The sequence below is a fragment of the Hirundo rustica genome, chromosome W, assembly GCF_015227805.2.
Source record: "Hirundo rustica isolate bHirRus1 chromosome W, bHirRus1.pri.v3, whole genome shotgun sequence".
NCBI classification, from domain to species: domain Eukaryota; kingdom Metazoa; phylum Chordata; class Aves; order Passeriformes; family Hirundinidae; genus Hirundo; species Hirundo rustica.
In genome coordinates this window covers 26,209,517-26,234,143 of record NC_053487.1, presented here as the reverse complement: position 1 = coordinate 26,234,143, position 24,627 = coordinate 26,209,517, and the positions used below count along the sequence as shown (strand labels likewise).

General features: G+C 40.0%; 1 protein-coding gene across 7 annotated transcripts; it reads right to left on the bottom strand.

Annotated features, from left to right (window-relative positions):
- Nucleotides 1–602: 602 nt before the first annotated feature.
- Nucleotides 603–24,624, bottom strand: FAM199X (family with sequence similarity 199, X-linked). 7 transcript variants are annotated; one of them, XR_005704334.2, is made up of 8 exons: nucleotides 24,437–24,624; nucleotides 16,777–16,996; nucleotides 12,946–13,095; nucleotides 12,464–12,625; nucleotides 8,167–8,427; nucleotides 5,667–5,842; nucleotides 3,156–3,231; nucleotides 603–2,985 (listed from the first exon to the last, which is right to left on the bottom strand). XR_005704334.2 is itself a non-coding variant. In XM_040089130.2 (6 exons), the coding sequence occupies exons 1-6, from the start codon at nucleotides 24,622–24,624 to the stop codon at nucleotides 5,672–5,674; spliced, it is 1,152 nt and encodes a 383-aa protein (XP_039945064.1). In that variant the 3' UTR covers nucleotides 603–5,671. The 7 variants fall into 7 exon arrangements, 1 of the variants encoding a protein (XP_039945064.1); XR_005704335.2 differs by having other exon boundaries at nucleotides 603–2,982; XR_005704330.2 differs by having other exon boundaries at nucleotides 603–2,727; nucleotides 2,837–5,842.
- Between the last annotated feature and the right edge of the window lie 3 nt (nucleotides 24,625–24,627).

The following is a 24,627-nucleotide window of genomic DNA, read 5'->3' as shown; positions in this document are numbered from 1 at the left end:
TAACTTCTGTCAGTGTTTGATGAGCCATAGCCAAGACAAAGAAGGCAGTTTTAGATCCCTGAGATGCTGCAGGAAACTTTCTGAATGCTGAGGAATACATCCCTATGCCAGCTATCTTCTCAGGTTTTCAGGATTTTTTTTAACGTATTCCAAGGGGAAAAAGGAGTTTTTGCAATATTACACTTCAAACTTCAGTATTGCAGAAGGCAAATTTTGTTCAGGGACACAACTTATTCAAGCTGGCAAGTGTCTTCACTCTTGCCTATTCAAAGACAGCTGTGTCCTTGCTGGTGCTGAGCATATAGATAAAAAAATACCTCTGGCACAGAAATCAAAACAAAGGACAGACCGCTTTAAGTACATGACCTTGGGTTATACAATTCACAACAATTAATTGCTTTCCTATGAAACAATTCTTGGCAGATTTTGTGGTTAACAAACACCTTCAGCTAAGGGGGGACCAGTTTGCTTTCTGCCATCAAGAACAGTTAAGATGTGCCACTTTATTTGTATTTTCTGCCTGAAGAGTGACTCCGCAGGTCCTGTATACGAATCCCCCTGCTCTGAAGAAGATACCATATCATTTCATAAGAATATTTGCTGTATCATTAATTTTAATTCCAACCTGTACTTCAATATGCACATAACTATTTTCAAATACAATGAAAACTTGAATTCAACAGCATCAGAGCTTTCAGTAAATCCTTCACAACTTCAGAAAAATCTCTATAAACATTATGCAAAGTAGATACAGAATGTACAGAGAACGGTTTTCTATACAAAAGTGCATTTTAGCAATACAATTAGCAGAGAACCTGGGGAAAAAAATCCTCAGTTTAAGCAATATCATATAGTCTTATCTATACCCTCATCTCTCCCCCCTACAAAAAGGAAAAAAAAAAAAATCAACCTCCCCACCTTCCCCTTGCTTTGGTTATTAACTATATTCAAGGCTTCAATATTACAATTGGGTTTTTTTTACATTGAAGAATTTATTTGTCATTTGGAAATGTTTTAAAGTTAGCCAGATGAGAGAGAATGCAAATATGATTCATCAGAGTTAACAGTCAAAATAGACAAACTTTGAATATTACTTAGATTTGCCCTTGATAGATTAATAAACTAGTCTTTGCAATCCTTAAATGGACAACTGTTGACTTTTCTGTGCCCAAGAATTGCAAGATCAGTAAGCTTAAGAACATTAGACCAATAAATCTAACATTTGCCATGAAAATCTGGCTTATATGAATGAACTTTAAAAGCTCCCAAAACAGTCAGGTTTATTAATATTTATAGACCAATGCATCAACTGATTTCAAAGTTGAGAGTGTTAGGAGAAAAGAAATGGCTTCAGGCCATTCAGCGTAGATGAACAGTAAATATTGCCATTTTTATCTTTCTGTATTGTATATGCACTCTGATGTAAATGCATGTAAGTTCAAGCAGGTTGGTTGGTTTGTTTTCTCCCCCAGAGAATGATCTTCACAGGTTTCAAACGACAATATAAGACCTAAAATTTGAGCCCTGGAAAGTCTTGCAAAGACTTTTCCTGCTCTTCCAAGTAAGCGCCCCATACTGAGCATATTGTAACCATCTTTTTATCAGCTTCCCAGATTAAAAAAAAAAAAAAAAAAAAATAGGTATTTTAACAAAAGATTACATTAGATACACAGAAATCAGCCAAGTTTGTCAGGCAGCTTTTTTTGTCATATTTAAAATCATATTAGAAAATAATGTTCTCTCTTGTTTAGTCCTATTGCAATCAGACTTTCAGTGCTCCTTCTAAGCTGTTTTAAAGAAAAAGTTACCATGGAAGCAATCTTATTGTTACAGAGTGTAAATCGATTATATTCACATTGTAGTGGGTACAAAGTTCCTACAGACAGTTTCGATACCATGAAGCCATGTAACTATGAGCTTTTTCCTGTGTCTCTGTGTTCCTTTTAAGCTTGACATTTTTTCCTCTATTAATAAAAAGCAGGGATTTGATTTATTTTTTTAAGAAAAAAACACAATAAGGATGCATTATTTTAGCGGTCTGTTACTCTTCTTCATCAAAACCCAGTAGTTACACCTGTGGCTAGAAACTTAACTTAAACCAATGGCCAAATTTAAATCAGCAAGACCAGATTTCACTGACATTCCAACTGTTTCACTAATACCATGGGTATTTCACAAAAATTCATAGATTTATATTGGAAAAGTCCTTTTAAGATCATCAACTCCAACCCTAAATCTAACACTGCCAAGCCCACCACTAAACCGTGTCTCTAAGTGCCACATTTACATGTCTTTTAAAACTGCCATGAATGGGGTCTTCCTGAGTAAGCATTGAGCGTGCTGCAAGGAAAAACATGAATCTAACAAAAAAACTTCCCCCACCACAAAATGAGTGTCACTGGAACTACAGAGGCTGAGAAAGCAAAAGGAAAAGAAACCCAAATGTGTAGAAGTATGTGAGAACTCTTGAATCCCACAGTCACTTCAGGCCTGATTCTCTGAGATCAGGAAAAGACAACATTATATCTGATTACTTGGCAAAGAACATTAAAGGTAAGCAAGATGTTATTCTGCATTCTTACCAGAATGTTCACAGTTTTATATTCTTTGTATTTTTAGGAGCATCCTGGATCTACGAGATCACAGAACTATAAATTATTAGCATGGAATCCCTGGAAATCCACTCTCTTCTATTTTAAGTGTCACAACACATGACTGAAGTACCTGCTGGAGACAACACAGCACAATCAGCTATTCTGGCACCCAGGACCTTTTTGTCCAATGTAACAGATGAGCAACTGGACCCATCTAATCACTTAGAATAATTTATACTTACATCTTCACACTATGATAGAAATACTAGCCTCCCTCACTTCATGATCTCTGGAAGCTAGTAGACAGGTGACCAGAATGAATTGCACCTCATCAAAATGATGGGGTCTTCTCTCAACAAAATCCTGAGGCATTTTAAATTCTGAATAACTGCTGAAACAGAATAAAGTGACACACTTTCATGCTCCACACTGAGATATTGCACCTTTCTTACAATTCACTTCAGAGTTTCAATTCTCTACAGTACAAATTGTGCATTTTTCTTCAGAACAAAAATTCAATCACATTTCAAAGTCACTGCAGAAAATAAAGGTTGTACTGACCTGTGACAGTGTACACATGGTGAAGTATTTCATGATGAATTGTTCCATTACCATGGAAGAGTTTAACAACCACACCCTGAAATTCGCCAAATTGATAGCAATTAAATTTTATCTTTCATACAAGATATTTAAAAGAAGCTCCAGATTTAAGCCAGTCTAAATTTTCAGTAAAGTGTATAGTGTTAAAAAGATTTCAGTATTCATTATACAGGAGGGATGCATCAACCAGCAACAGCGCAGTACAAGCAAATACTGACAGGTCACAGACACTTGTGGTTAGTGGACAAATAACTGGCCATATGGGATAGCTAACATGAGCTTAAAATGACATTACCTGGCTTTTAGTCAGTCAGTGGTCAAGCCTAGGGACCTGTTGTAGAGCAGCACTAAGTTCAAACATATTCGTTTGATTATGGACCTCATTTATTTCTTATCAAAACCCTCTCAGAGGCCATTGTTCAGATAATTTACTGGTCAGTTTATTCTGAGGCTAAAAGGAATGCCACTTCTGAAAGAAAAATACTTCAGCCATCAGGGCTAGTAAGTCTGTGCAGGACATGGAACATTAATGTCAGTAGTCCTAAAACTGATCATGCATTTTGCAGGATTGGGTTATAGCCTGCAATTACAGACATCCGTGGCCACACTAAACTGGCAAACTCCTTAATTCAAGAGCAAAATTAAAGTAATGAAGCATCAACATAATTAAAAATTATTTCCTAAACTCAGAACTCAAAAACACTTTTATAAACTTTTAAATTTCACATTAAAATTTAGAACTATCATTTTTATCCCAGCCGTGGGGGGGAGGAGTTCTATAAAAATTTTTCCAAGATAAAGACTAAAATCAGCTTAAAGATTGTCAGAATTAAGAAAAAGGTTGAAACTACTACTACTTCCCTACCTGAAAGCCACAATTTTACCTTATTTTCTTATCATGAGAAATTTCAAAAGCTGATAGACAACAAAAGAATTCTGATACATGTAATGGTGTAACGACCCACACAGAAGACAATCTCAGCTAAATATACAATTTAAAAAGTACAGCTGCATTAAGTTCTCCTGTCAACAATATGAATCTATTTAGATATGCTTCTAGGGAAGAAAACCACTGAAGTTGTGTGCCACTTTATCGCCAGGGCCAGAAACTCCGTGCTAGCTCTGATTTTCGGCACAGGCGATATTGTGTGGGACGCCTCCTCCCGAGCTGAGCTGTGGGCGGGCGTCTCTGAGCTTTTTGGCTCAGCGGCTCAAATATCTTTCTTCGGCGCAGGCAGAGGCAAGGGTATGAAAGGGAGATCTCTTGCCTTGAATCCAGAGAGTTTATTTCCCGAATTGCCGGCGGCAGACAGACCATGAGTGCCGGGCACAACAAGATATATACAGAGGGGTTTGGGCGAGCAATGTCTTCCGTCCAATCGCGGGGAAGCGAAGAAGGTAAACAAAGGTTTTTGGGACTAATAGGGAACCAGTGAAAGGAAAACAAATTATACAGATGAATGAAAATTGGTTTGGGGAAAGATTGGCTTAGAATCTTCAGGAAAAAGTACCGAGGTCTGGGTAACTGACAGCTCTGGGGGAGTAAACAGCTTTTGAGACAGAACCCCAGACTCAGACCAAACAAAGGGTACAGAACCGTTCAGCAACTTTAAAACTTGAACAAACTGCAACACCACTTGTTTGCACTTTGGTTTCCAGTAGTGTTTTTAACTATTTTAAGTAGTGTCCTAGACAACTTAATTGCAGATTAGTGTATTTTCAATGCATAAATGTGTTTTTATTTAAATGCTTTCACAGAAATACTAGGGATGTACTGGTGAACCATTAGTAACAATCGTAAGATACTGAGCAGCAAAATAACCTTCTGAAGACTAAGCCTGCAATTATTTTGAGGGGGTATTTTAAATTTTAGTTGGTTCCTAAGCACTATATTAGGCAGTATTCGTATTACAGATTCTATGCATTAAATGTCCTGCTTCTTGTTTTCTGTGTAGTTTGAGTTAAATCACAACTTTTAGAAAAGAATCAACAGCAATTTGATTTTGTACAAATCAAGAGCAAGGTTGAAGAAAGACCCATAGAGCAAAAGATTTTTCCTCATGCTAAACAATCTTCCTAATAATGGGAAAAGAAGACAGAAAAAGTCAAGTGTAATACTAACTCTAAGTTGGAAAAAAAACGGAAAAAGCTGAAGGATAGTAATGCATGCTGTGTGTCATCCAAAAGCACCCCTAGACTTACATGCAAGTAGGTTAGCATGTTAGCTAAGTTCAAATTTCCTTAAAATCATATCTATTCAGCAGCTTTTCAGAAGACAGATAAGTTTCTGAATTCTTTGTTGCAAAATTAGTATCAAAAAGCTGGTTACTCAATACTTAGACCTTATTAGCAAAATTATACTTGAGAAAAGATCTGGTTTGTATTGTGAATACTAATCAAAATTTTGTCAAGAAATATATGTAAACAATAAGGATAATACATTTAAGGCTTAGAAAGAACTGATAAATTCACCCCTGTCACATTAAAACATCCACATCTCCTTCATGGTCCTCCTCAGTCACTTTTAAAGACAGCACTTCTTCGTTAAGAAATAATCCACTCAGTCTTTCCTTACGAGCTTGTCTTTGTTCTTTCAGTTGTCTCTTCCGTATGGCCTTTTGCTGGAGTTTCCGTTGCTTGGAACGTTTCTGTCAAAATACAGAAGAGACAAAACATAAGATTTTGTTCTGTAAACTAGAAAAAACACCTCTAAAAGTGGGAAATATAAATTAACCTCTAAAATAACATCTGCTCTGAAAAACAACAAATACAAATTCTCAGAGGTGGTATAAACATTCATCCAAAATCATGCCTAATATTAAAATATCAAGACCATTTACCACAACTGAATTATGAGGCACAACATTACCCTGTGATGTTGCATAGTCAAGTCTGTGATTGGAGGAATCTATATTGCTGGAGAAATGTCAGTCTTACATTAACAAACACAAGATGCTTGTGAAAAGTGCATATTATATGGCTCTATGCAAGATATTTCCTTTATGTATTATGTTGCATTGATTGTTAATGTTGTATTAATATTTTGATAGTATGGTAAATGTAGTTTTGTAGTTAAAATGTAGTTTTTATGTACCAACCACAGGAAAACGTAAATCTTTCAGAGAAAAAAGAATTTACTACTTCCTTATCAGAAGAGACCAACTTCTGCCTTGCTCAGCCCTGAAGACGCCATAGAGATTAAAGGAAAAAAAGTGACACTAACCAGAGACAAATCTTTGTTTGAATGGCATTTATGCATCATGTATGAAATGTATGAATATTCAACAGGCTATTGCTTTTAAGAGATAATCCTTTGTTAACAGGGGTCCTTCTCCGGAGCTTTTTTTGCTCGGGGAGGCACCCAGACGTCTGTAACTTTGTTTTTATTGTCTTGTATTGTCCTAACCCTAATTGTTCCATTTTTTTACTCTAATTCTATTTTCATAACTGTTACCCTGGTTTTTCTGAGTTTTTTATAGCCTTTTGATTTTTCATAAATGGAGTCAGATCTTTTTAGTTACTTTACAATATTAAAAGCAGTTCTACCTTTTTCCCACATATGTAACATAAACAAATCCTTTGTTTTTCATTCTCTGTCCTTTGTTTGCATATTTCTAACCTGAAAACAATTGTATCTGATGGCTGGTCTGGCCAGTTGGCTTGAGAGGTGAAAACTCTAAAAGCCAATCTTCTGCTAGACCTACAAATGTATAAAAAGTAAGAAATAAAACAAAGAGGTACTCTCTCCGCCGGGATTCAGCCTTGAGCTGGATCGGAGAAGGACCTCTGCCTTGAGAAACCTCTCTCTCCGTGTGACTGCTTTGTGTGTCTTGGTAACACATAACCATCTTATTTACTATTAAACTTTCAAAATTTTAAAAACAAGTGATTGGCGTTTTTCACAATATTGAAGAGCAAGAAAGAACTGCTCCTCTCCTTCACACTTGAAATTAAAATTATGGGGACAGAAGGAGTGCCACAGTACTACTTTAAATGAAACATACTCCAGAGGGTCCCTTCTCTCACCAAGGAATCTCATGAGACATGCTCAAAAAATAAAGAAGATTCAAAAATCCTGATGAAACTTCTAGATGAGAAAAAACCCAAAAACAGTCAAGGGTGTCCCCACTGTCCAGAAATTATGCCTAGATTAGGGTTGTGGAGGCTGTTAAGCCAGACAATATTATAAACATGCTCCCATGGAGAGAGAGCAGCCCTTAGGCTCGAGCTTGTTGCAATCCCCCTAAGGGAGAAACCCTGGCAGATAGCTCTCTTTGTCATGGTCAGAAAGTGTGTTACTCCCAACAGGCTTTGTGGCAACTATGTAAATCTTTTGTACCCCGTAGGCCCTTCCCCTTTGCTCCTTCCCTGAGCCCTCAGATGATTTGCCCTGATGTTCTACCCCACCCCCTGCCTTTCCCATATAAACCCATTCCCTCTGACTCTCCGGCTCTCTGGCTCTTCGTCACTGGACCCCTCCGAAGAAGCTGAAGAAAGTCTCCTGTGGAACTTCATACGAAGGCTCCATCTCTTCCTTCAGCATCGCCCCAAAGAGCTGATTTCACTGAATAGCTTGAAATCACTCAGCAGCAGCGGACACTCCTTTGCCTCTGGGACATCCTTCTAAGGACGCTTCTCTGGGAATGTTGTGGCACTCTGACCACCACTGCCCGCCATGACATAGGGTGATCGTTCTTAAACAAATTTTTCTTAAGTAAGATGCATAAGCCCTTATTCAAGCCCACTCAACTTATCCTAAACAAAAGGAATTAGAATATCTACTACATACAAACATCAGGCTTTCGGTTAGATGGGAAGAACACAAGTTTAAACTCCTTATCATCATTGGTTTAGCTAGATAACTCAATTACTCTGTTTCTTAAGGACAAACATACCAGGTAAGATCCCAAGAGCAAGCTTCAGGAGTTAAGGCAGCTTAATTAAAACAGATATACATAATTAGAAACTTTACTTTTGAATCTCGGATTCTTTCGGCAGCACTTGTAGACAAATTACTGTCGCTGTGCGCTCGACTCACGTTGGCACTGGAGTTTGAAGCAGAGTTGGCAACGCTGGAGCCACTGCTGCTTGCTGAGCTGACCACGCTGGCACTGCTGCTGCTGACAGTGGCACCACTCATACCACTGGTACTCGCACAGCTGTAGCTGCTCCTCTTCCAGCTCTCCCTTGCAGACCGCATGCGAAGTCCATGTTCCTTGATATAGTTTCTCACCTTTAGAACAGAGGCAGCAAAATTACTATAGCTTGATAAATGCTGCACTGAGATACTCCTTTTCATGGAAAAAAACACAATCTGCCTATTAATAATAATGAAGTTACTGGGTCAGTTCAGTTAGGCTTTTAAAATATTTTCCTATGGCTGTTTAATTCCCAAGTGATCTGGAGTCACCCAGAGAACTTAACTAAGTTAACATTTGTGACATTTCACTCTGGAAGGAAGAAAAAAAAGTAGTAAGGGCTGGGGGGGTTCTTGTTTTTTCTGCCTGTCAGGTTTGTGACTATGTAACAATATGTTAATCTTTTAACACCAAACAGGAATATCAGACAAGTTTAAATTAACTAAGTTGTTTACCTAATGTATCAGACCTCTTTATTTTGCTAGGAATATGTAGTGGTTTCACGTTCGCTAAATTCTGGTTGCCAAATTTAGTGTAGTGGTCTTAGTGTTTATTCTCTTTTTGTGGGAGAAGATCAGGAGAAAAAGTAAAACAGGCATAAGCTTAAAAATGAACAAATAGTTTTACTAACACACACTAAAAGAATAGAAAAAGAAAGTTGGAAAAAAACTAAAACAAAACACCATGAAACTCCAAAACACTCTTCCCTCCCCCTACAAACTGCTAACTTTCCTACAAAACAACATAAAGAGACAAAACCTGTGATTTTTCAGTCAGTTTCACCATTTGAAAATAGTCTTTCACCAATCTTTAGGGGAGGAGTCTTAGTCATGGATCCCACTGACAACCTAGAACAGATTCTCTTGTGGGGTTTAACTGTCACAAAAACAGCCGCCTGGGGAAACCTGCTTTCGTGACCCTTCCCATTAGCAGTTTCCCAAGCTGCTTATGGGTCATAGGTCTTATGGGATTAATATCACTTAGTCCATCACAAACACCTTTGCTCAAATCCACACACAAATCTAAACAATCATCTCCCCAAATGCATATCTTTCTGTGGTGGGTTAGCACAGTTTGGTTTTTAGTTAGGGAGGAATGTAAAGTATTTTTTCCCTGTCAGGACCTGGGAATTGCTTTAGAAAGGACAGGGACATATCAGAAGGTTAGTTTGGGATATTGGCATCTGTTTTGACCACCGAGAATGTCAAATACGACTTTGGGAAGTACCCATATATAAAAACCCTGATTTCCCGCAGGCCAGCCTTTTCCTCCTGGTTGGCTCAACAGGTATCATCGAGTTGGGCCTGCTGCTTCCCCCCTTTGGGGGGCTCCATCGGCTCCTGGCAGGGGGGAGGAGATGTTGCAGCTTTACACCAACTACTTTCTCCAAACTTCCCCAGAGCAGGGAGAGATCTCTGCCAGGCCCCTGATAAGAGCTATGGGCCCCGTTTAGGCCAAGGCCGCCCTGATTTACACTGAGGGGTGAGCAAAAAAGGCATTTATGATCCTGCCTGTATTTTTGATTCCAGACTGCCTGGGTGCTCTGATCTTTCTGCGTGAGTTCTTCCCCCCCCCCCCACTCACCAGCGCAGCCTTGAAATTCTAACACCATGAGCTGCAGTGAGAGAGAAAAAGACTCTGGGCAGATTTAGCCCTTTCCTGGCAAAATGAAGCTTCCAAGGCTTAACCCTTCCCTGAGAGAGAAAAGAAAGGGACAGAGTGAACATAGAGAAGATACAGCATGAAGTCAGTGGAGCGAGAGTGAAAGGACTATTGGGACAGGGGGTTGAGGAGTTTGTCATTCCATCCTTATTGAGCCATGGAAATGAACTTTATATGTAGATTATCCCTTTAAATCATGGAAAGATATGCATTTGGGGAGATGATTGCTTAGATTTGTGTGTGGATTTGAGCAAAGGTGTTTGTGATGGACTAAGTGATATTAATCCTATAAGATGCTTGAACAGAGCTAGAGATGGGAAGCACTCTGCGCCAGTGAAGAAGTGAGATCTCTGTTCCTTGAGATGAAGAATCCTTTGCCTTTGGAGTTATTCATCTTTAAAAGGTGACACCCCAGCCTGCAAGAGTCTAAGACCCATGACCCATAAGCAGCTTGGGAAACTGCTAATGGGAGGGGTCACGAAAGCAGGTTTCCCCAGGCGGCTGTTTTTGTGACAGTTAAACCCCACAAGAGAATCTGTTCTAGGTTGTCAGTGGGATCCATGACTAAGACTCCTCCCCTAAAGACTGGTGAAAGACTATTTTCAAATGATGAAACTGACTGAAAAATCACAGGTTTTGTCTCTTTATGTTGTTTTGTAGGAAAGTTAGCAGTTTGTAGGGGGAGGGAAGAGTGTTTTGGAGTTTCATGGTGTTTTGTTTTAGTTTTTTTCCAACTTTCTTTTTCTATTCTTTTAGTGTGTGTTAGTAAAACTATTTGTTCATTTTTTAGCTTAAGCCTGCTTTGCTTTTCTCCTAATCTTTCTCCCAAAGAAAGAGAATAAACACTAAGACCACTACACTAAATTTGGCAACCAGAATTTGGCGAATGTGAAACCACTACACTTTCCCATGATTTAAAGGGATAATCTACATATAGAGTTCATTTCCATGGCTCAATAAGAAGTCCAGCCTAAAATGGAATGGCAAACTCCTCAACCCCTTGTCCCAATAGTCCTTTCACTCTCGCTCCTCTGACTTCATGCTGTGTCTTTTCTATGTTCACTCTGTCCCTTTCTTCTCTCTCTCAGGGAAAGGTTAGGCCTTGGAAGCTTCATTTTGCCAGGAAAGGGTTAAATCTGCCCAGGCCTGCAGTGGCCATGTGACCTCTGCTGGCAACAGTCTCTCTCTCTCTCTCCCCCGAACAGCTGGGTTTCCTCCCTCCACTCTTTTCGTTCTCCATCTGGAATCACCAGGGGGGTGGGGCAGGGGGGGAAGCTCTGCCCACCCCTCGATGACAATCAGGGTGGTCTTGGCCTAAACAGCAGGCCCATAGCTGTTATCAGGGGCCCTGTGGAGATCCCTCCCTGCTCTGAAGGCTCCAAGGCTCTGGGGAAGTTGAAAAAAGTAGTTGCTGTTAAGCTGCAACCTCTCCTCCCCCGCTGGGAGCCGATGGAGCTCGGGCCAGGCCTCGGGGCAAACTTCCCCCCCAAAAGCGGGGGAGGGAGGAATCAGCAGGCCCCACCTCGGTTCAGCTGACCAGGAGGAAAGAGGGCTGACCTGCAGGAAGTCAGGGTTTATATGGGTACTTCCCAAAGTTGCATTTGACATTCTCAGTGGTCAAAACAGATGCCAATATGCCAAACTAGCCTTCTGATAGGTCCCTGTCCTTTCTAAAGCAATTCCAAGGTCCTGACAGGGAAAAACACTCTACATTCCTCCCTAACTAAAAATCAAACTGTGCCAACCAATGACAGTATACTCAAACTAAAGTGTGTGCAAATAAAGAAGCACTTTTCTACTTTAAGATAGCACAAAATGATGAAGTATGAAATGGACCAAGCCAATAAAAGCAGTGAATGTTTTCCATTTTCAACTTTATCTTCATCATTATCAGAGCAACACTGAAGAGTTCAGCTTGTTTGGACACTGCATCTCTACCCAACAATACGTCTCAATAATTCAGTGACTGAGAAGACAGTAGCATGTATCTACCCTATCAGCCAGGCACCCTTCTTGGTTATAACTTGCATCTTGTAACATTTTTAAAATGCATTATTCTCTATCCCTTTCTACATGAAATTTATAGTCTTCCCCAATAAATTCCAATCTTTTGGAGTTTTAAATGCTAACTTACATTCAGTGAGCAAATGAAGACTCTCAGCTAGCTGATGGTCATGAAGTGGAAGTACAGTGCCATAAGTAGCACCAGGTCCACAACATAACTCATTACACACTCACCAGCTCTGGCTTAACACAGTGAGAATATACAACTAGTCTTTTATGTAAAGGCTTAATACATATAATATTCTTTTGAACTCTATTTTCTGTCACTGACAGTATTGTGCTCTAGTGTCTCTCTCACTCTACATCTAATGATTATGCATAAAAATCGATCACAAGTCCACAAGATTTTGCAAGACATAATCAGATGCTGAAAGCTTAAAGTCAAATGGACAAACCTTAACTCACCTGTTTCAGTTTTTCATCTGTGAGACAGTTCAATTCAATAATGAATTCACTATCTGTAGGTGAGATCTGAGCAGTAGGATCAATAATTTTAATAATATCAAGTTGCTCTCGAAGGCCCATCTCTATACTGACTTTGCGACTCAAATATTCAATATATTCAACCTAGGACCCAAAGAAAGGCAGGTCATCTTGAAGTATTATTGATTCTAAATGACAGACAGAAAAAAGAAAGAACCGACAGAATTAAACATGCACAAATATCATGGTTCTAGCCTTGAGTATCCTTAAAAACTTAGAGTAAAAACTTGAGTAGGCATTAAACTGCCTCCTATAGATGCAAAGGAAATGGTTTAGTTGTAAGAATCAAATAGTATAGCACAGGTCTGCATTTACACCCACAACAAACAGGATGGCCTTTAAGTTGTGTCTTTTAATTGGAAGTTTTTCCATACAGTGCAGTTCTCACATAGGAAAAAAGTCACCTGTTCATCATTTGTCATTGCACTCCATGGAAGTTCATCAAGATTCCTATGCTTGTTTTTCTTTTTGGGAAGCAGACAGGGAGAGCTTGGAATACTTGATATAACATCCGAAAGCACATCACTCCCACTTGTAATGTCGCTGCCAGGCAACTTGTAACATGCAAAAGGAAGAACAAAGCTTTAGAATAGAGTAGGGCAGATTGTAAATCATTCTAATACTATTAACAATTCAAAACATACCATCAAATTAGCAAAGCATTGATTATCTCTGTACATTAAGAAACTCTTTATAATTACTCATAAAGCTGCAATACTCCCTTAAATCTTCCCACAAACAAGTGCAGCAAACTCAATCCACACTATTCTGTACTTATCAATCCTATTTTTAAAAATTTGTGTTTAGGAAAACAGCAGATTAAAGTGGCATTTCAACTATTTCCCTTCTCCATCAGTGGAAATTGTCCATTACAATCCAAACCTAAATCTAAACCTCCCATTTTGGAGCATAAGTCTAGTTTGAGGAAGATAATTTTAAAGTAGGTCTCTAATTCCTAACAATCTTCATAATTACACAAGACAGTTCAATTAAAATCACTGTCGTTTGACTGGAAGCAACTGAAAACTCCAGCTAGCTTCATTTATACAACTGCTGTGATTTCTGCACTTCCAGTTAAAGTGGGACAGTTGGATTACTTGTGCTCAAATTCTGTCAAATACCACCATGAAGAGCTACAAAAGAGTCTTTCCAAAATCCTACAAATCCAATCAAATCTCTTAAGAAAAACTTGTTTTAAAAAACAGAGTAATAAAAAAGCTAGTTACCAATCAAACACACTGTCAGCTAGTTAAGGCATAGGAAATGGCTTCTTTTCAAAAGAATTGCCAAGTTTATCAGGCAATTGAAATTTCATAACTAAGTGAAGCTCTGAATCTTTGGGATCCAACCTGAGCTGTTCCTACAGCCTGCATTATACGCACACACTTGTAACTTCAGTGATATAACACATTGAGACCAGCAGCTGGACTAAACCAGTCAGAAATTCAAAGCTGATCTCAGTACATATCTCAATTTCATTTGCATCTTCTGAAACGGGATTTGAGCTTTCTTGAAATCAGTTTCCAGTTCTTGTACTGTCCTTAGAAGAGTTTCTACATGCTCTGACTAAGCTTTATGACAAAATTTTAAAGTATTCCCCAATAAATTCTGAAGCCCTATGTCACCTATTTCAGTTATGTATACATTCATAGTTGATTTAAGTCTTTAATATAAAAAGTCAATTTAGGTTTGTCATGGCACAGTTTGGTTTTTAGTTGGGAAGGAATGTGGAATGTTGCCCTGTCAGGACTTTGGAATTGTTTTGGAAAGGACAGGGACCTATCAGAAGCTAGTTTTGGATATTGGCATCTGCTTTGACCACTGAGAATGTTGAGTGTGACTTTAGGAAGTACCCATATAAATCCTGATTTTTGTTCGAGCCAGCCCTTTTTCCTCCTGGCCAATTGGACAGGTAACATCGAGTCGAGACGTCCTGTTGGCCAGCTGAGCCTGCCGCTCCCCCCCCTTGGGGGGAGCTGGCCATGAGGCCTAGCCGGGCTCCATCAGCTCCCGGCAGGGGAGGAGAGGTTGCAGCTTAACATCAACTGCTTTTAAAATCTCCCCAGAGCAGGGAGGGATCTCTGACGGGCCCCTGATAACAAGCTATGGGCCCGGTTGGGCTGGGGCTGCCCCGATTGTCACTGAGGGGTGGGCAGAGCTCTCCTCCCCCCCCATCCAGTGATTCCCAGGCAGAGAAGAAAAGAGTGGAGGGGGGGAAAAAACCAGCCGATCTGAGATGCAGTGGGGGAGAGACTGCTGGCTGGCAAAAACCACATGACTACTGCAGGCCTAGGCAGATTTAACCCTTTCCTAGCAACATGAAGCTTCCAAGGCCTAACCTTTCCCTGAGAGAGAGAAGAAAGAGATAGCGTGGACATAGGAAAAACACAGCATGAAGTCAGTGGAGGAAGAGTGAAAGAACTGATAAAGATTATTAGAAGAAGGGATTGAGGATGTGGACATTTTTAACCGAACTTCTCTGGTGTAAACTATGGAGAAATAGACTATTTCTTGTATTATCTTAATGTTGTTTGGGGGAATATTGGATCTAGTCAAAAGTTAAGGATTGATATAATTGAGATTTAATTAAGAATCTTAAACAGAGTAAGCCCCTTGCTCCTGGGGTAAAAAGGAGGCCTCAGCCTTTCAGACGAAGATGATTTTAGAAATTGATCTAAGGCCCTCAGCTCCTGGGGTAAAAGGAGGTCTCTATTTCTTTTAAGATAGACGATTTTAGAGATAGAAGAAGAGAATCCTTGTTTTATACTAGAAGAAGCATTCTTAAACAGTACCCCAAATACGCTGAGAGGCCCATAAGTAGCCAAGTGAAAGGCTGCTAATAAGTGAGACTGCACAATCTGCAAAAACTTTGAGCAGTTGCAGATTTGTGACATTAAGAGCCACAAGACTGCTTTTGTCTTTTGACGAATGTCTCCATAGGACTCTAGAGACTCCTCTCCTAAAGTGATGAAAGATTATGTTTAAATGGTGAAACTGACTGAAAATCACAGGTTGTGTCTCTCTATGTTGTTTGTAAGAAAGTTAACAGTTTGTAAGGGGAGGGAAGAGTGTTTTGAAATTTCATTTTGGTTTTTTTTCAACTTTTTTTCTTTTCCATTCTTTTAGTGTGTGTTAATAAAACTATTTGCTTATTTTTAAGCTTAAGCCTGCTTTGCTTCTCCTAATCCTCTTCCACAAGAAAAAAAAGAGAATAAACCCTAAGACCACTACACTAAATTTAGTAAACAAAATTTGGCGAACGCAAAACCACTACAAGGTCTATAATATATTAAAAATGCATATCACATTTGAAAAACTGCTGAACAGGGAAGACTATCACAAACTAGAAATACCCAACAAGGACTGCACAAACTAAGGAAAAGGATGTGATTCACCTTCCCATTCTGGTGAGACAAAATGAGCTCTGTACTCTTACTAGCATAGAAAAAAATAGGATAGAAATAAGCTATGGCAAGAGTTTGTACAGTTTGTACACTTTACCTAGAAAGTTTCAGTAGGACCAGATATCTATAACCAGATTTCATTAGAAGGGCAGATCCTCAGTACAAAGGGTCTAAGCTCATGGCTACAAGAAACATATGCTGGTCCCTAAAACCAAATGACCATAATAGGTAAGCATCCTTCTTTGGAGAGATGACCTTCAGTCTCTCCTCCTGATTAATGAGGTTGGAATAAAATGAAACAAAACATTTTTTCTATCGTTCAAGATTCAGATATGCTCTCCTATGTTCAGTAGCTACAAAGAAACAAGTGCTGAGGTCACTTGGTTTGTTCAGAAGAGGAGACTGAGGAGAGACTTCATAGCTGTCTACAGCTTCCTCAAGAGGGGAAGAAGAGGGGGAGGCACTGATCTCTCCTCTCTGGTGACCAATTACAGGATACAAGGGAACAGCAGGATGCTAGGTCAGGAGAAGTTAAGGTTAGGTACTAGGAAAAGGTTCTTCCCCCACAGGCTGGTCAGGAACTGAACAGGCTCCCCAGGGCAGTGGTCACAGCACCAAGCCTGACAGAGTTCAAGGAGTGTTTGGGCAATGCTCTCAGACACAGGGTGTAATTCCTGGGCTTATCCAGTGCAGGACCAGGAGCTGGACTTCAGTGATCCTTGTGGGTCCCTTCCAACTCAGGATATTCTATTCTATTATTTTTCAACTACAGCTAAATCCAGCATGCAATAGTCCACACAAAAATTTACATTTCCAGTGGAACCAGTTTACCTGCCATTCAAACTCACTGTCTGACCAATCCCAGTATGTGCTAATAGAAGAGGAGACATCACTGCAGACACTACCCTCGGGGAACAGATCAAAAGAGGTGAACTCCTGGTCATCCAGCAGAGAGTAACAATCATCCTGATCCCCCACTGACACTGATGAGAATAGCTCTTCGCTGCACTCCGAGCTGGCCACGCTCGTCCCACAAGATGTCAAGTTCCACCTGCAAAACAGGACAACACAATTAGAAAGCAGCAAACCTTGGCATCATGTGTACTAAGAAATTCCTTTAAGCCTGGTAAAACTATCTCCACTTTGCTACTCAGTGATATTATACATTGATTTTATTGAAATAAGTCATAATTATGTAAATGGAAGTATTCTTAAAGAATTTTTAAATATTTTTAAAAATACATAACACCAAAGGGAACACAGTATTACAAATATCAAGGTAAAAATCCATTTACAGTTAGTATAATTACACCTTTATTTTGATATATTATCAGTTTCTACCCCAGAGCTATGACTCCTGTAGTATGGAAATTGCCCCTTTTTTTGCTGCTAGTTGGGTTATTAAAACACTGATCTAAAAATAATTTTTTCCATATTGGGATGTGAGAATACAGCTTGGAAGCAGGACTCAAAGTACTGCTAAACTCATTACAGAAGTAGATGTGCTAGAGGGCTACAAGCCCTGGCAAGTCAAGGCAAGAGCCTGAAGAAGGAAAAGATCAAGGTGCATGTATATATGTTTGCGTGCAAGCCAGTACAGGCCTGTACAAGTCTGTACTAGCCCATAGTTAAGCAATGTTACTAAGAAACATAGATATGGTTGTTATGCTTGAAAAGTATATAAACCAGCATTGTGTTCAATAAAGGCTTCATGATGCAAAGCATGGAGACCCCATCTCTTCAATTGCCCAACAATTGGTGCCCCATGTGAGGATAGTGATGTCTGCCTAGCTGAGTGGCTGTCAGTGAGCCCTGCAGGACTAAGTGCCCCTGAAAGGAAGGGGAAAGCTGGCCAGCGATGACTAAATCCCTCTGGAAAGGTGAGCTGCAGGGGACGATGGAGCAGGGGATGTCTGCTCAGGAAAGAGACCTTTTTGAACTTATGACCAAGCTGTTACACCAGCATGGCAAATCCTTGCCTTCACATGACTTGAAAGCTCTATTGAGATGGACAGCAGTTAAGCTACCAGGATATACCAAGTCCACAATCTTTACAACAGATCTGTGGGACAAGGTCAGAGTGAAACTGTGGGATTGTGTAATGAAGGGGAACAAAACAGTTGCAGGAATGCGCCCCTCCTGGTGGGTGATTTTAAGGTCCTGAAAGCCCAAGAAAACGCCCATGCTAAAGAGAAAGGGGATGCCTCCTGCCTTCCCTTTGCAGAGAAGCCTCAGAGTTCTTTACAATCTGGAAAGACTGCATTCTTCTCTACACAGCACACAGCCCCCCCTCTTACAAGTGAGAGGGAGAGGGGCCCCTTGCGATCCATAGGGGCATTTGCTGCTGGCTACTGTCCTAACGACAGTGACAGTGACGGAGAGTACCCCTTTGACCCTGGACCTGCCGACCCTGAAAAAGAACCAGATCTTTGCCCCCCTGCACAGTGCCGGTCAGGAGCCACGGCTGTGACTGTTGCTGCTGCTGCTTTGAGGGGGTATGGCCCCTCTGCCTGGCGCTGGCCAGCATGGCCATAGCCTGTATGGCATGCTGAAGCTATAGCACATCAAAATACCAAATGACGCTATGTACTGACTGAAACTCTGTTAAAATTTAACCTGTCATTTATGATTTGTAACAGGATTGTCACTGGAAAAATTCAAAGGTGTTTGTGTGGATGTGGTGTTTTCCTACATATCGATAACACAGCAAGACTGCATGATTCACTGGGAGTAATTGGCTAAGTCATAAATTTAACATTTTTTTTCTCACATTTAAGACAAACTTAGAACCTTATCTGTAGTAATTATTTGAGACTTAGCTATGATTAGTACATAAAACTCCACTGTCAGCTTTACCAGTTGTTTGCTTTTTACTCCATAGTTTCAACAAGGTAATTTTATTGTGAATTTTTTAGTATAGCTATTTAGTGATTCAAGTATAATTATTGTTCCTTGCAACATTTAAATTAAAATTAGACTTGATATCAAAACAGTTTAAGTATATTGATAGACCATAAATACAATATTAGGCTATTTTTTGGAATAATTTGAACCCCCAACTTTGCAACTGTTTATATGTAAGTGTTAGTTTTACAAACCCACTAACCTAACCAAGTTACTTGGGTAAAACTTATAGCACTATTATATAACCAAATTCTTATTGTTTTAGTCTTTAATATTTATATCCCATTACTTTTATTAGGCCAAACTCAAATCTATCGTATAGGCAATTTAAAAAAGCTGCAGCAGTTTAATCTCTTTGATAAATTTATGTTGCTGCTATTTCAGTACAATTGTTTACCTGCATGTTTTTTACCTTGATGCTTAACTGCTGTATGACAAATTTTTAGTAACTTTTTTGTAATGATAGAATTTAAATAAGTTCATTTCTGTTAAAATTAATTTTTGTTTAGTTTTAATAATGTTGACCTTAAGTTTTTAAAGCATATTTTCTGTTATGTTTTAGTGAAGTTAAGTTTTAGTAATGTTGGTTTTAAGTTTTGTTGAAATATATTTGTTTAAATTATAAGATATAATTCTTTTGCTATACAAACAAATTACATAAAGCCTAAATGATTTTTTGTTAAAATTTGCTTATTTAAATTGAGATACAACTATTTTGTTATAGACATAAGAATAATTTTTACTGGTTTATTTTCCATAAGTAGCACAGAAAAATGAGCAACAATTCGATATTATAATTGTTATTAGTTGTCAGCAGATTAATGTCCTTTTTTGATTTTATTATTACTTAGCTAAAGATAAATGACAAAGCTGACTGCTTTACAAACCTTCACATACTGTTGTATAGCTATTTACAAGACGTATTATTTTAAGAAACTTTCCTAACTACTATTACTAAAAGGCTTTTAGAATATATTAGGGAAACTCTTCTAGTTAAGGCCTGGGCCGTGGCCAAGTCCTAGCCTTGGCTGATTGAGAAGTATGCCAATAAACCTAGGTGTTTTCTGCACTAAAACTGTACTCAGGTCCTTTTGACTTGCTGAATTTGGACCCATAATAGCTAGACCTCCTTTTGAAGCGAACTTAGAAACCTCTACCCGGGAATGGTTCTCCAAGCCCTCACTCTAAAATGAAGTTTACTAGCTATTGCAGACTCTGGTTAATGGTATAGTATTTAAGGAATTGATAATGCATTGTTTTAAATTACCGTTTTATTTTTCATATACTACTAATTGCATATATTATTTGAATTATTTTCATTTAGTGTAAGTTTGCTTTGTCACATATTGTTTTGCTTTTTATATTACCTTCATGTTCGTAGCAAGAGACATACATATTGTTAAAAAACAAAAGAAGAGGGAGTATAGCTCTTTAAGAACATTTACATTAATATTTACACTAGAAATTTTGAAATCAAATCAAATTTGATTCCTAGCAGAGCGATACTGTTTTAAAGATTTGCATGTGCAGAGGCAATTCTTAAAAGTTTTTATGTAAAGATCTTTAATTGAGTGTACAGTGATAAAGCCTAGCTAATTTATTAACCTAGGGAGAAGGTATGCATGTCTTTTATCACCAACAGGTCCAAAGTGCTTACCTGCTAATTTAGACAAACATCAATCGCCTTTAAGACAATGAGGCCCAGAGAAAAAAAAAAAAATTACCTAATTGTCTGTTCTAGTGTATTATTTGGGTTTATATTGTATTTCATTTTTATATTGGGTTTTGTAATGGTTTCTTCTGTACTCCCCTGTTCCCCTGGAAAATGTAACATCCCAAGGTTTGTCCCTGCCCATTCTCCCATACTGGAATGTAATCCAACTCTGTTCCACTCCCACCTTACCCCTGATTGGGCAGTGGCTTCTCCCCGCCTTTAGCCCCTTCCCCTGGATATAAGCCAGAAAAGCACGTGGAAACTTCCTCTTGGCTGGGGGACAGGGACCAGGCTCCTGACCCAGGCAGGGGCAGGGCCACAGAAGAAAGACTGAATAAAGCCCTGATTTCCCCCCAGACCAAGTGCAGACCTTCCTTTGCCATCCACGGGAACCTAATCTCTCTCTAAAGGAAAAGGTTCACAGCTACTCCTGGGATCTTTGGGGCCCTGAGGAAAAATCCTTCCAACTGTGGTTTGTCTCTCAAGCTAGCCGAGGCAAAAACAGAGCCGGGGCTCCGAGAGAGAGAGACTAGCCACAATTATCAATCAGCCCTCGTGACTAAGATATAGTTACAAAGATTTTGAAGGCTTGTATTACATGAATCTGTCTGACCACTCTCAGTCTATTCATGCTAGCATACAGGCCCTCACAGAAAGTGTTACCATACTAAGGGTTGTAGATGACAGTGATTGGCTTGGACACATGCTTGGGAGATAGGGGCTTACTGGCTGACTTAAGCATTTAGTCAAAACAGGAATTTATGTTTTAAACGTATTGTTGTTTATGATGATTTGCTTGCCATGTGTCTTGCAATGTCATCAAAGATTAATCGATAAATCCACAAAAAAGATCTTAATAGTGAAAAAAGAAGGGGGAAATGTGGGAATACAGCTTGGAAGCAGGACTCAAAGTACTGCTGAACTCATTACAGAAGTAGATGTGCTAGAGGGCTACAAGCCCTGGCAAGTCAAGGCAAGAGCCTGAAGAAGGAAAAGATCAAGGTGCATGTATATATGTTTGCGTGCAAGCCAGTACAGGCCTGTACAAGTCTGTACTAGCCCATAGTTAAGCAATGTTACTAAGAAACATATTGTTGTTATGCTTGAAAGGTATATAAACTAGCAGTGTGTTCAATAAAATTGGCTTCATGATGCAAAGCATGGAGACCCCATCTCTTCAATCGTCCAACACTGGGATATTTAAACTTCCATATAAACTGGAATAAACAGAACTAAGTAATTAATCAATTTGACTTCAGAACAAATAGAAGTCAAAAAGAAATTTCAGCTTGATAGTCCCCCACAAAATTAAGGCTTAATAAGGAAACACATTATGGATCTATTATTCTCAACTCTGAATGTCAAAAACATTGGACATGACATTGGAATGAGACAGCGCAGGATGGGGAAGTGACCTGTGTGAAAATGATATCATGCCAAAACTAAACACTTTTTTCACCTCATTATTTCATTACAAAGCTAGTTGAAATTGTTGCTAAAGGAAAGTTATTGCGAACTCAATTTTCACAGAACAGATTGTTTACTCTTAATGAGAGTAAGCCAGAATATAACGAGCTCATGAAATCAGTCTCCATATCTGGACTTATTTTACATATTGGAGAAAAGTAGGTTGAGACAAATATGAGTCAGCACAGCACTGCAATATGGCCAAAACAATTTGAAACAGGCTTCTAAAATGCACCACACAAACCCACACAATCAACTCCTGTTCTATCAGCCTGTCCACTTCAGCTTGGCTAACTAGAAAAACACTCATCTATCCAACAGAGCAATCCTATCACCAGAAAGGCTGGTCCTCAATCTCATTAAGCTGCATAGCAGGCTGGCTAAATATGTTTGATGGATTCACTCCCACATATACTTGGCCAGATGTGAATTTAACCAATGTTAAAGACATTTCCAAAACTTTCCTTGTAGCAGATTCAGGAGTTCTTGCCCTGCCTCCCTTTCTGCATCCCTTATAGATGTGCAGTGCTTTGCTGGTACAGACTCTTTTGGGCAGGGCACTCCATTGGTAATGAGCAGAACAAGACTGTGGTGACACAGCATGTAACTCAACATGAATACAGTTTCAGAATCCATGAAATAATAATGAAAGGAAAGACAGAGTGGCCAAAGTTTCCAGACATATCAAAACAAAGGGTGAGGTACAGTGGATTTAGCACCAACAAACTACACAGGTACTCCAGGTACAGGCAGTCAGCGTCGCCTTCTCATAGCTGGGGGACTGCTGTGCTCCCTGGGATGAACTGGATTAACAACAAAGGGGAAGTACATTAAAATTACTCCTAACTTTAAAAAATAGAAAGCCTTATGTGAACACCACAGATTGAGCTGCACATCTGCAATGCCTTAATCAGCGCAAGTCAGGACATGTCCTTTTCCAGAGAAGTCAACCCCTCAAGATGAATGGGTTACAAACCTGGGCTCATAAAATGAGCAAACCTGAGCAACACACTTGAGAAGGCAACACAAAGAGAAATGTACAAAATTAATTAAATAAAAATTCAGTGACTATCACACATTTATTTACAGATATTCTAAGAATATATCTTACTGCTCATGTCTTAGGACTTAAGAACTATATTATGAAAGTATATTGTGTTTGATCAAGGCTCTTCATGCTGAATCATTTAAGAATGTACAATTAAGAGTTTGCCCTTGTGAATTACACTTTAAAGTGCAATTTCCATGACTTCATACAAATTCAGTGGAATTTCTTTGCAGAGGTGTATTTTCACTTCTAGAATAGACCTTTTCTACAAATTACAGGCAGAATTATTTGCACTTAATTAGTAGCATGGGGTGGAAATGTTTCTGCAGGAGTCAGTGCAGTCAGCAAGTTGCCTAACTCATTCTGAATCTCTAAAGGTCTGCCTGGTGTCCATGCAATGCCTACCTTTAAGTCTTATAAACATACCATTCTGTAGCTGCCTACAGCCCTCAAAAATAAGAAACTCAGAATGAGGCTAAGAGCAACCTGATCCTAGTGGAAGGTCTCCCTGCCCAGGGCAGGGGAGTTGGAACTAGATGACCTTTAGGGTCCCTTCCAACCGAAACCATTCTGTGATTCCATGAAAAAACACTGTAGCATTGTGGCAGGATTATTAAATGCTGCTACCTTCTCAAAGCGTCTCCTTCAGAAGCTGCTCAGAGCAGGCCACAGGAACAGCCATTTCAAGTCCATGCACACATACATGCCTAAGCAGAGGAAAGACAGGAAGGGTCTCCTGTATGATGTTTTCCAGCAAGGTTTATTTCAGCATGCCGAAGGGATCAGAGACAGAAGACACAAACCATGTGCTCTACACCGGCTTAAGTATGGGATCCAGTGGCCAATGATCCGAGGGCATAGGGGCAGTACAAAGAACAAGGCAACCTATAGAGGGGTATGAGGGATGAACAATTGGGGAGGGTAGGGTTAAGTGGCCAATGAAGGAAGCAATCCAGGGTAGATTGGCAGTAGTTCTGCAAAACACCATGAAGGAAGTCTTCTCTTTCAGCCTAGGCAGGGAACCTCTATGGTAAATCTTCCCAGGGCAAAGCCTGGAAGTTTCCCTGAGGGGATTTTTAGGGTTCACACAAAACACATCCTAAAAAACCGACCCAGCTCACACTGTCAACTGTAACGTGATGAGCCGAACCCAGACTAAGCCAAAGGGAAGGGTAAACCAGGAGGGCGTGCGGCGGACACGCGGGGCACCTGCAGCCCGGCCATGCCCGGCTCGTCCCGGTCAGGAGCAGGGGAAGGATGCGCGGCCCTGTCAGGGGCGGCCTCGACCCCCGCGCCGCCCGCCCCGGACCCTCAGCCTCCCCCGGCCCGGCCCCTCAGCCCCGACCCGCTGAGCGGACCTGTTGGAGTGGAAGCGGTGCAGAGGGTCGGTGCGGTGGCAGGAGGAGAGCTGGCAGCCGAAATCGCTGACGTCCAGGCAACCCTCCTCGCTCAGGCTCAAGCTGCCGCCCCGCGGCAGGTGCTGGTGCAAGAGCAGGGGCCACGGCTCCTCGGGGGCCAGGAACTTCTCGTACGACTCCTCGGTCATGGC